The sequence below is a fragment of the Scatophagus argus genome, chromosome 14, assembly GCF_020382885.2.
Source record: "Scatophagus argus isolate fScaArg1 chromosome 14, fScaArg1.pri, whole genome shotgun sequence".
NCBI lineage: Eukaryota > Metazoa > Chordata > Actinopteri > Scatophagidae > Scatophagus > Scatophagus argus.
Window position 1 is genome coordinate 5,337,198 of NC_058506.1, and position 17,192 is coordinate 5,354,389.

The 17,192-nt window shown below is 42.5% G+C and overlaps 1 protein-coding gene across 3 annotated transcripts in view; it reads left to right on the forward strand.

Annotated features, from left to right (window-relative positions):
- The window catches only part of srrm3 (serine/arginine repetitive matrix 3), a 65,765-nt gene that overhangs the window by 34,795 nt on the left and 13,778 nt on the right, over positions 1–17,192 (forward strand). For all 3 annotated transcript variants that reach the window (XR_006845272.1, XR_006845273.1, XM_046411431.1), the window contains exons 3-6: positions 8,331–8,432; positions 13,731–13,826; positions 14,385–14,465; positions 14,982–15,050. Coding sequence is in view for 1 of the 3 variants with exons in the window: in XM_046411431.1 (XP_046267387.1) it covers positions 8,331–8,432; positions 13,731–13,826; positions 14,385–14,465; positions 14,982–15,050 (348 nt within the window). In the remaining 2 variants the exon portion in view is untranslated. The remainder of the gene's footprint in view (positions 1–8,330; positions 8,433–13,730; positions 13,827–14,384; positions 14,466–14,981; positions 15,051–17,192) is intronic.

The window sequence follows — 17,192 nt, forward strand, 5'->3', positions numbered from 1 at the left end:
TTCGAACAATAACGTATCAGATAGGGATGTTGTGATATACTGACTTTGACGATATCCTGATATTAAAAACGGAGATATTGATTAATTATCACACAGTTAAAGGAAATTTCTCTCACTCCAGTCTCAGGCTCTTCTGGCAGGTCCGCAGACTTTTTTTCTTTTCTTTCATCTAATGTGAACTTTTGTCACATATGGCGCTGATGACATTGCACTGGCAGCAGTATTCACATTTTCTAAATGTTTCCCCTTACACAACTACTGACACTGCTACATCTATTATGTTTTTGTCTGCTGATTCCTGCTGAAGTGGTACTTCTGTTCCAGAATGTGAAATATTTCTTTCTAATCTTAAGTGACATTTTTGGAAGTGAAACTCGACCAAAAACAGATTGGACCATCGATTTTACTGAACGTCAGATTTCACAAATGCACAGCTACTCATGCACAGTTGGCATTCATCAAATTGAAACAAGCAGTTTGGGCAGTAAAGAGATTTTAATGACTGCATGAAAAAGCCTGGCTGAAAAAAGAACAGAAAAACAGAGTTTTAGGATAAGAACATGAACATGTTCTTGCATGAAGCGAATAAGCACTGCAGTTGCACTGTTTATTTGATGTCAAGTGACATTATCATTTTCAGTGAAACAGTAGTTGTTTATCTTTTCAATTCAGTTATTTTAGAGCTGTTTTGAGCACGGGCCATGAAATCATTTTCTGTGTAATAGAAAACTTGACATTGACAGGTATGTACCTGTAGGGGTGCTGAGTTCACAAGCTGCACCAAAACATTACGTTCAAAATCTGTTACCTGCCAAAAGTCATTTTTGTTGCGGTATTGGGAAGAAAAAAACAATAGCCCCTGTAGAGGAGTATAGTGAACATAAGGGACTGTGGTGCATAGCAGCTGTGCTTTGCTGATGTGGCCATTTTTGGCAGTATGGTATGGAAATGGCGTGACATCAGGGTGAATGTATTATCAACTATCATCCTTTTCGTTCCGTTTAAAAGCAATGCATGCTTGAATGATGCTTGTGTGGTGATATTTTTTTGGTGGAGAGAATGACATGAAATAAATCTGCCATGAATTAAAATAATGTAGTTATGTGGGAGGATACTCTGGTCCTGAAGAAAGTATTTTCCTGGAGTAAGAAACAATACAATATTAAATGAAGGACTCTACAGGGACAATTTTGGCAGAGACCTTGGTGCTTCCTGCTTGGCCAGCAGCCCCATTTAATATAATTGGCAATGTTCACAATCAGTTACCTAGTGAATGATTGTGTCCTTGTCACTGTTTTTGTGGCTACTGCATGCTGGTTGGGCACCTGTGGAGAAGCAGGGAGGTGATGAAGAGCCTGACTGTTGGGTAAAAAGAAGAAACTCTGGAGCATATGTGTATTGGAAGTGTTCTACCTTGCCCCCAGTTCAATGGTGGGAGTTATTTGTGACAAATACTGCTGTGTGCTGGGAGTTCAGTCTTTGTGAGAAATAGCTAAAAAAATTCAGAAACATTACGTGGTAACAAAAAACTATACTTCTATTTATTGCTTGAATTCAAGCCTATCCTCACTTAATGGTTATTATTGAGGTGGGCACAGAGACAGTCCTCATAGAACACAGTGTAGTGTATGTCATTAGCATGCTACATGTCCTCCAACACAAAGCAAGGAAGGGCTCCATGTGAGCTCTCACCGGCACTATGGAAATTGTAGTGGCTGCAGTCGGTACTAATCCAAGATCTCAGGGCTTCTCTCAGGCTGATATGCACGCATACACACACACACTCACAAACACACAGACTGCTGCATGAATAACCACAGCTTGCAGGCAAACTCTAGGCTAGCTGAGACTGTAATTAATGACGAGCTCTGTGATTCTGTGTCGGTACAGAGAAAATTCACTTTCCCACTGATACCTCGTGACATTTTATTTGCATCACATTCATCATTTGTAGAAAGCCAGCTAATCCTTGATGCATTGGGAGAGTTTGATTTAATAGAATTAATGCCCAACTAATTAGTGACCTTTTTTTGCTGTTTTTGTTGTTGTTGGGGTGGAGGGTGGCTGTTCAAAGTGAGATACAAGAGGTGACACAAACTTGAATACCAGTATTGCAGGACTGTATGCATAAAGAAGTATGGAGTATGGCGATGAATTAAATCACTGCCCGTGATTGAAGGGATGGAGTGAAGATAGATTAGACTTCCTTTCCACTAATTTTTCTACCCATCCCTATTTCCCTGAGTGTGACTGTTCTCGCCAGGCAGTGGGGGCCTCATTAAGACTGCAGAGTAATGGTCGCACAAGGACTGGTTGATGTAGCAGAAAGGGGACTGCTGGACTTTGGAAAAGAATAAAAGAGGGGTCGAGCTGTGGCCATCTGTCAAGGTCTACTCATCTGCTTGCTTACATTAGACACAGTTGTTCCTGGTTTGAACGTGATGTAAAAGAATCATGATGTCGAGTGGAACAGTATAGTGGCAGGCACCAGCTTGGCTAATGATGACAGAATACAAGGAAACCAGACACCCGCACTGACCAGCTCCATTCACTTGTCAGGCTGCATGGACTCCGCTGGCAGACAAGCACACTTGAAGGACGGTGACCGCTCAGCTGAGCATTAAAGCTCTGCACAGACTCAAGTCATCTTGTTAAGCTATAATAAAAAGAGAATCTCATTTGCCAGCTTGGCACAGTGCAGCTCCCCTTGCCTCTCCAATTTCTAATGTTCCTCTTTAAATGAGAGAGTGTGTGTGCATGTGTGCGGGATTATGGGATAGAGTGGGGGATGAGACACAGGGATAGAGAGGGAGAGCAATGCCAGGCATTAGACACAATTAAAATGGTGGCTGGAGTCTGGTTTCATTTGTTATGGATTTAAGCCAGTGGGCTCAGCCTCTGTGTCACCCCTGAGTCCCCATCCTGACTAAGGCCTCCATGAGGGATTAGGCTGGGGGGCAGGTTGGATGCCTGCCTCCTTCTCCAGCTCTGCCAGCATGGCAGACACTCCCCTCCTCCCTTAACATGCAGCCCCCCCCCCCAATCTAGCCAGGCTCTTCTCCAGAGATAAGACCAGGATAAGTAGTCTGTCATGAGTGATGGCCTCACCCTGGGAGGCAATTAAACGGGCTCAGCAATTAAAGGAGTCTGTTCATTTAGCTTTTCGTAGCCTGGCGTACCCCCAACCTCACCCCCCACCATCATCACTCATTGGTGCACCAAGTGCTCTGCCACTGCATGGAACATTACCCTTTTATTCATGTTGTGCTGGAGGTTATGTACATCAGGCCATTTGAGTTGAGATCTGTTAGAGAAACTCTAGGAGATAGATGATGACTGAGACACCATCAGACTGCACTGTATGTGCTGAACATTTCAACAACTGTTTAGTCCCTACGTTTAAATTTGGTTGCCATATGATGACATTGTTCACTGACTGATTTCCAGCTCAAGGGCTATTCCGCATGTAAAGGTTTAGATTCTATTTCAGGGGCGTTTTCAAGGCTAATTGAGGCATAATGATTGTGCACGATTCAAACTCCTGTGGTGTCTGAGCCTTTTTCCAGCTCTCTAATGAGCTCTCTTCACAAGGCTTCACTCACTCTAATCTGCAGTCTACATCCAGCTCCCATTGAACACATGGACATCTAAAAAGCTGTGCAAAGCATGCACCCACAGAAACCCTTACAGGCTGGCAACAAGATGATATTGTCCACTTTTAACAACGTGTTTTTGAGGCCCTTCTATGCATGCATGAAACTGTCGGTAGCAACAGTAATACAAGTTTTCTGGAAAAGCAGCAGAAGACATTACTCCCTCTGCTTCATCGAGCAGAAAAATTAGATGTGCATGTGCATATTGAAAAATTAATATCTGCTAGTTTTAAAGTCGAGCGGAGAGGTGTAGGCTGGCACTAGCAAAAAAGACATGACATAACACAAAGAAGCATAAATGAATTTGTGTTTGTCCATGTGCATTAGAGTATACAAGCAAATTAATTTCAGTACAGGGCAGTAAGCCAAGACAGCAAGGGATGAAGTTAATCGTGGTGGGTGAGAGCTAAATTGCTGCATTTTGGCTGCCACAGCTATAGTATGCCTTTAATAAACATCTACAGTGACACACTGCAAGAGATGTGAGTGGCTAGGATCTTATTAAGAGAGCTGTTCTCAGAGCCTCTAAGGCCAGAGCAAATAACTATCTCTGTCTGATGGAGGTTTTCCTGCAAGCCAAAGCCTGTGTTATAAGACGATAAGCCTGAGTCCTGTAAGACTGAAAATTGGAAGGGAAGCATTTCAGGGAGAATGACCCATTTTATAGTTTGTCACTGGGAGCACCCAAGCCAATATAGCAGGTCCATGGCAGACAAAACAGCTTTAAATGCTGTTGTGAGAGGAGGTCTTAGAGAAGACGAACAGTCAGAAAGAGTAGCAATGGCTGATTGTGCTGATCTGTTTACACTGTGGGGGAGCCAAAAAGAGCAGAATTCTATTGTGTTAGAAAGGTGCAGTCTCTCCTTCTGTCTGCTCTATCCAGTGTCAGTTATCTAACCAGAAAATCTATGACTGTAGAGAGCATCAATTGAAAATCCTCTCCACTTGAGAGTTAAACCATTTCACTGTGGCACTCTGTGGGCTGTTTTAATTCTGCCCCTGAAATGGAAATGTGGGGGCGGGTTTGGGTTTGCCTTCCCGTGTTCCCATCGCCATTCAATCTTACTAACTACATTGGCATCATTTTGCCTCTGTACTCTTTGCAGCAAGATTGATGGGTGCAGAGTTTCATAGGTGTACAGCAGTGCCTGGGGACGACTTGTAGAAAAGGGCTCCTCAGACATGAAAGGCAGAGACATCACAGGCGCACTCACACACACACACACACACACACACACAAACACACCCCCACACACTGGCACGTCCTCATCGAATCGATGACTGTCAGTGCAAGGATAGTCTCTGGACCACAACTATTCATTTTCCAAAATCATGAGTTAATAGGGGGAATCTGTGGGTGCTCAAAGCTGTCTAATTACTCCGATCAAGTTCTTAAATCCCTGTGATTCCTCCTGCTGTGGTGGCAAAAAGCCGCTTGCCCTGATCGATGTCTCCTGTCTCTGGGACTTTGCATGCTGTAGGCAATGGACCTCGGCTAAATGGCTTTCGTTTGGCTCCACTGACATAACTCTGACCTCCAAAGAGTCCCACCTCATGCATATGCACACACATAAATGAAGATACACAAGTGTCACGCTCAGTTTAACATTAAGTTCAATTTGAATTTAGCGTCACCCTGTCCCACTGAGAGTGACCTCTCCAATCAGCCCCTCCTCTGCACTGTGTCAGGGCAGAAAGATGGTGGGCAGCTCTCTTTACAGCTGCAAAAAGCGCTAATTAAATGTGCAGAGGAGAGATGTGTTGTTCGGTGTGCTCGTCGTAATAGCTTTTGACAAACATCCAGTATGTGGCCATTTACGCAGATTGATTTAGAGCTGTGGAGTTTTGTCTAACTTCTCTTGTCACTCAAAAGTTTGCCAATTGTAAGAGAAAGAAACAAGTTTAGTCTCAAGCTCTAAGCATGGGAGTCTTTCTTTCGACTTCTTTTCCCTGTAGATTTTTATTCCTACAGGGGGACCCGCCCACCATTCACCAGGTTCCTTCTTGCGGCCCACACTTATAAACCCCAGGCTCTTTGTTGATATAGCACCGCTTCTGAGCATACACTCTCTGACATTGGTTCGTAAGATAGACTGATCAGAAACAACCCAACTTTGTTGTGCTTCATGCTGTGAAACAGTGCAGCGCCCTGGAATTGAGTAATTCATTGGGAGGGCTGAGAGGGAAGAGCCAGAGAAGCAAAAAGAAGAGATGCTGTCAGTCATATGTCAACAGAAGCTTTAGCTTCACAAGTTCTGACCCTTCTTTTCTTGCTTTAGCTGAAGTGTCAACAGACATAGCTGCAGGCAAACATCTTCACCATCATCAGCACAATGTGAAAGAGAAAGCCCTATAGCCACAGTTTCTGTTTGGCCAGAGCACATTCATTTTCACAGCCAGTGTCCTTTCTGAACCTTCTCATCCTTTTACCTATTGTAACCCCTTCTTCGATCCACAGCTAAGAGCATGTGCTGTAGGGTTGTCAGGCAGCATCTAACATATGGTGATGGCTGCTGTGTCGTGCGTGGAAAGCCATGAATATAAAGTGCATGTTTGCGGCCTCCATTGTGCTGAGTTGACAGCCGCTGGGCTCAGAGATTGCCATACAGCAGGACCCGATGGTGCTGTCACACTGGCTGGCTTCTCCTCTGCTGGGCCATCTTCCAGCTATTTCAGCTTTCTATCACACTTCTTCTAATCTCATTCTCCTCGCCGTCAATGTGCTGATAGCGCCCTGCCCAGAATACACGGCATCGGCTGCTATGTTTAATCTGAGAAAAGCAAACACTCCTCAGCCTAATGCTATTTCCACGCTGAAAGGAGCCACTGGCTAATTTACAATCCAGTTTATAGAATGGGTCCTTGCCTTGAGCCCCAGTTTTGAACAGTGAGTGATGGATAGGCCCCTTCACCTTTTCTTTTTACCACTGGAGCTCACATTACTGTCACCTGTCACCTATTAAATAGGCAAATAAAATGTAAGGCCATAAGTATGTGCTGCCACGTACTGTAGTATATTTTTGGATTGCAGCTGTTTTTCTTGTGGGTGAGGTCAGTTAGTTCCAATTAACAGAATTTGTAATGCGATAGCAGGGGTTTATAAAGTCTAACACTGCTGGGCTCCCTTAACATAGGACCTAGACAAGAAATATAACTTTGCCACAGAGTGAGGTTAGTTAGCTGTGGGCTACATTACATTTGGGTAAACTGGCACTGATTAAAGCCTGCTGAATTAGCTATTACCAGTTCCTATTTGCCATGCGTGCAATGGTGTACAGATGACTATCTGCACAACTAGCAGAGCTTTGGATGTATGCAGCTGGGGCACTGATAAGAGGATTGGTACTACTTTCATGTCTGTATGCTAAATATGAAACTGCAGCCCGCAGCTGGCTTATTTAGCATGGTATAAAGACTGAAAGCAGGGGGAAACAACTAGCCTGGCTCTGTCCAAAGGCAAACTATCTGCCAACCAGCACCTCAGCCGTATTCTAGGTACCCTTCACTTATTGTTGTTGAACTTACCATCAACCCCACAGTATATTACTAATGGCTGAGACTTCCAGTCAATCTAACTCTGTGATGTCTGGCTCCTGGCCACACTTTCACAGCTTTATTAATTCTCTCACTTTCCCCTTCCTCCCTCCTTCCTCTTCTCTCCCTTAATATTTCTCTGCCTCTGTAGCTCATTACATTCCATTACTACAGCCTGAGCAGAATGTGGAGATAGTGCAAACACACCAAGAGATCAGCTTGGTGTGCTGTGCATTGGAGAGGCCATGTACCGTCAAGTTGGGGGACATGCATTTTATCCTATGAGAATCTCTAGAATAGCAGCAGCAGAACACAAGCTACTTCATTCTCTCGGTTGCATTTGTTCAGGCAGGCTGATTGAGTTATTTCTGTCTCCCTCGCAGAGCTGTCAGTAGATATAGTGGCAGGCCTGTGTTCAGAGGCTGTTACTGTAGCCCAAAGCTGAGTGTTTGATTCATTCATTATCTGCTGCACCAAATAAGATCACAGTGAAATTAAAGGATAACTGATCGTTTGACAATGTGGCACTTTTCTGTTGCACCCACTGACAGCCATGATGTATACATGAAATAGAAGAATCCAGACATTTTCAATTAGAAAATATGACTACAAATCTACAGTCTGATATAGACAGTAATTGTTTTTTCCACCACTGCAGAGACCCACAGTATTCTGTCTGTCAGCTTGTTGAAAGCTCCTCAAGCTGCCCCACAGTTACTCATAACTCAGTGAGTTATGGTGCTCTGCGCACAGAATAAAACATGACATGCAGTCTGGGCCTGTACAGGGAACCCGCCGGGGTCAGGAGAGGTTGACAGTGCGTCATCAGAACATACATCATTCGGACTGAGTGTCATTTTTGGTTAGCACACGGTCAGAAGACGCTCTTTGCCGTTGTTACATAGCAGGGGATGACATGGCTCCTACACGGACATCTGGCAAATATGACAGATGACAATTAGCTTCGCCAGTGCCCCTGCTGTATTCAGGGCTGCTATTAAAATCCACCGCTTGTCTGCTCACTACCCAGCCAAGTAGTTGAAATGGTGGATTGCTGGTGTGTGTGTGTGTGTGTGTCTGAGAGAGAGAGACACAGAGAGAGAGAGAGCCTCTACTAACTGTTTTGCCTTGGTCCCTCCTCAGGTACACAGAAGAAGAGATTCGACAGAAAGTGAGCACATTCAGACAGATGCTGATGGACAAGGAGGGCGTCATCACCAGAGAGGGCTCTCACACACAGCCAGTGTAAGTTACTATACATGAGCTTGAATGCTGATCACGTGCATTCACGGTGTAGCGTACCACTATACTATTTTCTATCCTGCTTCAGTTTGTGTATTAAATTGTTTTTTACTGTCAATTATGCTCCTTATATTTATAAATTAAAGTGCCAAGGAAATAACAAAATAAAACTAATTGAAAGTGTATTTGAATTCCACCTTCAAAGAAAGAGGTAGGGCTAAACTTAGTCTAAATACTAACTGTCTGAGTGGAATGCAACAAGTCAGGCCATATCTCATATATTCTTTAATAAACTGAAGGAGGCCCAGATAAAAATATTGTTTGTTCGAAGAGTCGATGCTTTCATTGACAAAGCTGTAAATGGATGATGAAATAAAAATAAACCAACAACAAATGTTAATTATTTATACAGTAATTATACAAGTATTTTCAGCTAATTTATCAGTGAACCCAAAGAGTTGTGTGTCTTTGATGGTAAATTAATTACAAAATTAACACAATGTGGTAATGTAGTAAATGAATCTAACAAATCTAGACAGCAATAAATATCAAATGGAAACATAAATTGATTTTAAAAGACATTATGACAAATAGCCTGCCAGTCTTATATTGTCTTCAGGCAGTTGGTTCCAAAGAATATGGTCCGTAATTGGAAAACAGCAATAAATTTGAATTTAAATCCTTGGCTTTTGACTGATGATGCATCTCTCTGAGTACACAGGGAATGGTTACACCACAGTGCTCTGAAAATAATCAGCAGCATTTTAAGTCTATTCTAAACTCTGCTGGAAGCCAATGAGGCAAAGATTGGCATGATAATTGTCAATTTGTTTAGTGTTCAGCCTCGCTCTAGCTTTGAGCGCGAGGCGGGGGGGAGGGCGTCTCATCTGAGGCGAGCAGAGATGGAATTAAAGGAGTCAAAATAAATGATTGCGTGTCTTCGTCCAGATCAGAGTGAGAGGCAGACTCACAAAGGCCACCGCTTCAGATCTCAAGAAACATGAGAACGAGTAACAGCAGGATGTAGGCGTGGTGGCCGTCCTGAGTCACTTCGTCATACTGAGCATGTGAATGATTTAGAGAGGCAATGTGGTGGTGGCGACATGACCCGCTGTCTGTGGACTAATGACTGGTAATGATGCTGATGCTTCCTGTCTTACAGTCTAGACTAATGATTTTCCCCTCCTATATACATCAGCCAGTCTGACAGTGGACCAGACCACACTGAAATGAGGAAGGCTCAGGGTAGGAGTTTTGGAGGACAGTCATGCACAGTAGGATGAATATTGTGTGTCAAACATTTGTGCTTCCAAGAAAGTAAACTATGAAGATACTGAAAGCTTTGTTTGTCTTGCTTTTCACATTAGCTCTATTTCAAGGGCACTTCTGAGTCAGGTCAATTTGGGATGTCAGAGCTTGCCTCAAATTCTGCAACCCTCTCCAGAAAGGCCTTGATGTGGAAAATTGAAGATGGTTGTAATTTGCAGGGTTGTTATCCCCCCACTCCCCTTCACAGATACACACACACACACACACACAACTACAGATCTCTCTCTGAAGTAATCTACATCGCACTGCTTGGCATTGTAGTCAGGTATGAATAGACCAACTCCCCTGACACTCACTGCTAACAAATATAGGCAGATCAACAATCTTCCACATGACAAGGTAGGCAAGTATGTGTGTGTTAGTGATCTCATCTTAATGGGGAGGTTGTGTCCAGCCCTGTCTGTCTCCAGGTCCTGGTTTGTTTTTGTGCCTCTAATGGCAATGTCAGTCTGTCAGCCCAACACTGATATTCTGACATATTGACATTCATGCTTCCCTGGGGGTCTTTTTGATGACTTTGGCGATCCCCTGACTTCTTCTGTAGAACCACCAGCAGGTCAGGGGTTTCACTTATTTGCAATATTGAACAATATCGCATATCGTAGATTTTCTGCTACAGTGACACTTTGATAGAAAGAACCGCAAATGTTTTTGGTCATCTCTGTTAGTGCTGTGTATCCTACTCTATGTCTATAACTTTATTCTGTGACCTGTAGTAATTAAAGATAACAGACAGATCTCCTGTCTTCAGTGTGTTTGAGTTTATTCAGCTGGGAGGCTTTATTCAGATACTATCTTTTCCACAGGGACTATTACTATTGACACTCTAGGCCCCTCAGCTGTATCTTAGTGCTCACACACTGGCAATAAACAGCCAACAGTAAGCTTAGATGTGCTAGCTCATAACTCTGTTTACCAATGTCCCAAATTGATTTCTTGCAGAATGGATGGGAACATAGAATGAGAGAAGGAATGCACACCGTAAGCCTGTCAGAGCCACTCAGGCTTACACAGTCCAATCAGAGCAGGATCAGTGGGAAACCTGAGCCTGGGCTTCACGTAGTCATTCAAATATCTGGTGAAATGCCTGAGGCAGAAGTTTCTTCATAATAACAGAAATATATTTTGTTGAAATAAACCTACTCAGAGAACAGTTGGAATAGACCTGCTTTTTAGCTTCTATGCAGATTTCTTATTTGGCTACATCCACAGCATCAGGGGTTTTTCCTGTGATCACAGAATTGATCAGCTCACTTTACCCCTCCAGCTCGGTCAATTCTTCATCTCAATATAACCACCATAAAGCAGCTACTGGACTTGCCTCCGCCCCCATACTGAAGAGTAATCAGTCCAACCTCCAACTTCCTCCTCCCAGAATAACAAACTATAACTCTCTGCGGCAATATAAATATCTCCAGCCTTTCAGTGGCAGAGTGGCTGCCTGAATGGGGATATGAATGTGCTGCACTACTTTGTACTGCAGCCCTGAGGAGGACCTTGGAAATAGTCCATCACAGCCAGGGCCCAGAGACAGTGGCTGAATTAGGAGGTCTCTTGCTTCACCAGGGCACTATTAAAGAGAGGGACGCTCACTCATCTGCCCAATAGGAACACTATATTGGTCATGACCAGACTGGACAGTTGTCTCCAACATACTGGAGCATGACATCAATTAAGATATTAGGTACAGGAAGAGGTATTTGCTGATTTATCACTAATGGAGCAGCAAGAGGACAACTAGATCGTTTCAGATTCAGAAAACTTAAATTGCCATCTAGGTTCCACCTACGAGGAATTTGTTTTGGCATCTGGTGCAGCAGACATACACAGGAAAAGAGAGTAAAATAACGCTAAATAATGAAATGCAAAAAGTCCATATACATAGTATACATATACATCTGAGTATGCATATACATCTTTTCCATTGTTGTTAATTGCTCTTTTTGGCAATGTGCTTAATTGCTAAACCTACAGGGACACTAGTATTAGAAAAAACACACAAAACAGGCAGCTCAAATGAAACATGTTGTTTTTAAAAAGCCAAATTGAGCTTTTAAATGTAAATTCAACTTGTATAGTATATGGAAAGGTTTCAGTCTCAAGTTATTATGGCTTCAGTTGCCTGGTTCTTAGAACTCCAAAAAACCAAACACCTCATAGTTCCTGAGATACTTCAGTGTGTTACCATATTCAGACTAATTCCTTATTGTGTAAGCACAATACAAGAGTGGGGGCTTGGTGTCGGAAGAGGAGCAAGAAAAATTAAAGTCTACAGTTATCTCCTTATTCCCATTATCGATTCTGATCTGTGGGACTCTTGTTTTTGTTGCTCAAATTCGAATTAACATTACACATGTGTATTGAGCTCCAACACTTTTTTCTTTTTGCATTTGTACAGAAAGGACTGTTTTTTGTGAAGTTAGGTTATTTTGCTGGTACTTTGCATCCCTGCTGTGCTCATCCAATTAAGGGCTCTGTTGCCTCGTCTCTTCCTAACTAACTGTCAGACCTGTGCCCTGTGTGATTCCTCTACATACTCTCCTTCCACATATTTTACACCACTGACTTTTTCTGCACTTCTCCTCTTAATCTGACGGAAAATTTGCTCCGATAGTGCTCCATTTATGTTTGATCTCCTTACTAGAGATACACTATCCTTTGCTTTATCATTTTCTTTCCATGCCTTTTTATCCTCTTCCTCTTATTACTCCTGCCTGTTTTCATCTCCATCTTACTAATTGAGGCTGCATGGCTGATCATGGAGGGTATGTCTCTGTCACCAGTATTCAAATCCAGCTAACCTCTATATATACTAAAATATCAGAAGGCTCAAAGAATGACCTGCTGGGTTTATAACAATACTGGGATGTGACAAGGTCAGAGAGATAGGACTGATAGGGGGGAAATAATCAATGTGGTGTGTTTTTTTTAATCTCTTTCTTTAGTCCACATGGAGCCTGCAAGGTCAGATTTAGTGGATCAGAGGAGGGGATAGTGGGGCAGGGAGGATTAGGGAGGAGGTTACTGCCATCTGTCTGCATATACGATACAGTATGTGTGAGAAAACAGTGGGAAGATATGAATCCCACAAGCTGAGTTGTAAAAGTGAGAGATATGATGATATTCTCACTGCTGGGGTGAGAGAAGCTTACAAATGTCTCCAGTGACAGAAAAGTTTAGTGTGTGAGCGTGACATTTTCGTTGTTTTTTGAACATGCCAGATGAGTAGGTGCACGTTAGGTACATTTTGTACAACATTACAGCATGGGTTTTTGGCTTGCAGTGTTGTTCGAGGGATGGTACCACTGTCACCACTGATAATAGATACCTGCAAAGTAGTCCCAGTAAATCTGTCTGTTCATCGTTCTAAATGAATGTGCTGGCTGTATGGTATCAACCTGTGTCTGCTATACACACGCAGTCAAAGTTTCTGTTTGCATCTTATTTACAACACTTAAGTGTATTCTTTTATCCTCTTTAGACCACATGATGGAGACAAGCGGCCTACACTGCTTCTCTGAACTTACTTTGTAGGCTATCACATAAACTATCATCTCACATGAAGTAGTCTTTGTCAGCTGTTAAATTTTTTAATTTTTTTAAAAACTTTTTAATCCTTAAATACTGATATCAGAACCATCTTTAGAAAATCCAGTATCAGTCAGACTGTTAGCAGGCAAAGACACTAAACCATGACGGTGAACATTAACATTAAAATAGCTGTGACTTATCTGCACGTTAGCATGTTTTTCATTATGAGCAATGTTAGCATTTAGCTCACCGCTGTGCCTTTGTAAGCCTCACAGAGTTGTTAGCATGGCTGTAGACTAGAACAAAGTCTGTAATATAATTGTTTGGAAATATTTTCTGACCAGGGCTTTACGTATTCCACAGACTCGTTACTCCTATTACTCATAATGCTCACATACACACAGATTCCACATTTATGATGCTGGACTCTTGTGTTTTCAGGGTCAACCACCTGCACTATCAGCCTGATGAGTATGGAGAGGAGTTGGTTGGCTATGAAGATGGAAATTATGACCATGATTACCATAGTGACAGCAGGTAAAGCACATGTTCAAAAATACCGAAAGTTCAACGGTGATGTATTGACCAACTCTGACCCTTCAAGTGTTGAATTAAATCAGCCTTCATATGGCCTCTGGGTGTTTCCTTTGATAATATGCATAAACATAAAATTGATTTCAGGATACAAATGCTCTTCAAGTCCTCTAGCGACACTCCCACCACCCAGTAACAGCATGATAAACACTCTTATTATTTCTGTTTGAAGGCCATAATTTAGATGGTCATTTGGATTGTGCTTTCTGCATGTGTCACTCTGCCGAAAAGATTAAGTGTAATTTCCTCAAAGTGATTTCTTCATTCCATTGTGAGACATATTGCAGAAATATGTGTGTTGTGGCAAAATTGAGGAAATGAGAAAATAGACACTTATTGCCTCGTTGTCGGTACAACAGCAAATAACTATAATCAGAAATGTATTCTTTCAGAAAATTATTATCGTAACAATCACTTGTGAATTATTTCTGCATTTCACACTCTCGATGTTGCTCTCGATCTCACTCTTCTGCTTGTTCTCTCTTTCTGTGGCCAATTCAGAGTGAAGAGGAAATCGAGCAGCTCTCCTTCCCCTCGTCCAAAGAAAAGGAAGAAGAAGAAATCTGGACGCCGAAGGAGTCGGTGAGTAGAAACCGCTTCCATTGATGAAGTGGTTTGATTTTTTTCTCCCTTTTTCTTTTTATCCTAGCTTCGTTGACAAAATAATTACACCGTTGGTAAATGAAATGGAATACCAATTATTTTGGCAAGAGTTGCGAATGAGCCATCAGATACTGCAGTTGTGGAGAGAAAAGATCTGTAGGGAGTCATTAGCAAAGCATTGTCTCATCTTCCATTTTCTTTTGACAAGGTCAGCAAAGGAAATAGAGAGAGTGAGAGACTGAAAGCTGATTGTGCACTGGTGTAAAAGAGAAGATACAGTAAGAAGAGGAAGGGACAAAGAGAAGTAGGGACAAAGCGAGCCTTGGGGGGAATAATCAGCTGAGCCATAATAGGATGACACCTTTGGTAACAATGATCCCCCTGAGTTGCAATGTAATGTAACACAACGGAGAGCAAAAAGCCAGAATTTAACAGCAATCTGAGACTCATTTTGCAGTCATGGCATGCAAATGTTTCCCTTCTCTCCATCAATAGGTTTGGCAGTTCCTCACCCACTCACAGAGAGAAGAAGAAAAAGAGTGGGAAGAAACACAAGCGAGACAGGTAAGCTTGTGCATACTGTGAGTGTCATCAGAAACACGTTGTCACAAGAAAGGAACTCTGTCTTTTCAAGGGTTTGTCAACAGTCGCTCTCACACTGATGGATGAGGAAGAAAGACAGGAGGAAAGCAGGAAAGAAAAAAGACTGGATGAAAGACAGCAAGGAAAAAGATGAGAAGAAAGATGTCATTCAGTCAAGGCAGAGACACAGCAAGAAGGAAAGAATGAGATTAGAAGCTAGAAAGGCAAAAAGATGAAAAGAAAGGGGGCAAAAATGGAAAGATTAGAAGAAAAATCAATGTAAGAAGGTAAAGAAGAAAAATGGAATTCAAAGTAGAGTGGAATAACATGAAGAATGACAAGACGAAAAGGAAGTGAAGAAGGAAGCGAGAAAGACAGGAAGAAAAAGAAAAGGAAGAAAGAGAATGGATGAAAGGAAGGATAGAAAGAAGAAGAGCTCATTAGCAGATTCTACAAGCAATTGTGAGAGCAAAAAGTGCTCCCCTCCTCCATTTTCTCTCATTCTGCTCCTGACTTGGGGGGGCAAATGTGTTGCTCTAATAACCCAGCCTGTGTGGGGGCACATAACACAAGAAAAATGAGCCTCTCACCACATAGCTGAGCATCACTGCACTGGCCCGCTCTTGTTTCCCGCCTCTCATCCATCCACACACATCACAGTCCCCCTCGTCCTCTCTCCTCACCCCCACACCTCCCAGCCTCAAAACCAAAGCAGCTCTGCATTGCAGGTACTGTTGATATATGAATAATGTATAAAAGAGGCAATTGGGGGTGTGGTGGGGGAACTCAGTATTCAGGGTTTTTCCCCAGAGAAGCCAGCCTCCCTTGATGCAGGTCTCCTTTTTAAAGTTCACATTCGGAGGGGAGTAGGAGATTAACTTGTTTTGTTAAAATAATACTGCTGCTTGTTCGTAAGTTATAACTTTAAAATAACCTGTCGACATGTCTCACATCTATTATTGATGTCTTTGTAGTAGGAGATGGGGTTATGGATTCATCTGTGACCAGAGTGTGTGAGGGAAGAGAAGAATAATGAGCTATTCAGAATAACTCCTCATTTACAGTCGTCCCCAGCTGATTCCCTCCAGTGAGGGAACATGGGCTGCTACTGGGACCACGGCTCTGAGTCACATATCAGCCACAGACGTTACTGTGACAGCTTTATTACTCCCCTTTCCGAGAATCAACACACTCCCCTCCCACTCCGCTACATGCTGTAGGTGTGTGAATGTAGGGCTCTTCAGCAAAATAGCAACAGCTCTCACAGACCAGCCTGACTAATCACCATGGAAACTGCAATGAGGGTGAAAGTGATATGGAGGTGATGTGTCAGTCGAACGCTGAGGGCTGAGGAATGGCCAGCCTCCCCCTCATTACTGTTTACTCCAATAAATGATTAAAGGGAAAGCAGCATCTTCTGCATCCAAAATTGAAAAAATAAAATAAAATAAAAATGAAATATCAAGCATGGCATTCAACATATGTAGAATCAGATTCAGAATTCCTTTATTTATCCCCGAGGGGAAATTCTTTTAATATCAACTGGAAAAGCATGCCGTGTCCCCCCGGGGACATCTCTGCACGTATGGATTTATGCATGTGATTCAGATTGGTAAGCAAGCAGGGAGCTCACATGCACATCATTTCATATTCCACATGATCCTCCTGCTGTTCACAGTGACTTTAACATGTCCATATTCTGTTACGGATGGCTGTAGCCTGACACTGCTTTGTGTGTTTGCACTACTTTGAATGCTGCTTTCTTTCATACCCTGTATTCGTTGTCGAGATGTGCAAAAACATGAGTTATTTTCTGAATACACAGTGCACATACCCTGCTGCTAAATGAGTCTCAGCTGCAGGGGAAGCTTACACACCTTCAGGGACTTCACTTAGCTATATCAGTATTATTTGGAGGTGAGTATAAAATTTAAAAAAGGACATAAACGCATATGGCACAGACTGATGACAGGACAGATTAGATTTTGGTCTCATCTGCCAGTATTTGTCCAAAATATTGCCTCTGATGTCCTAGAATATATATTAGGGACCCAAACCACCTAAAATGTGGAACACAGACTGATGTGAAATACTTTTCCTGAGTAAAAGGTAAATGTGGAAAAA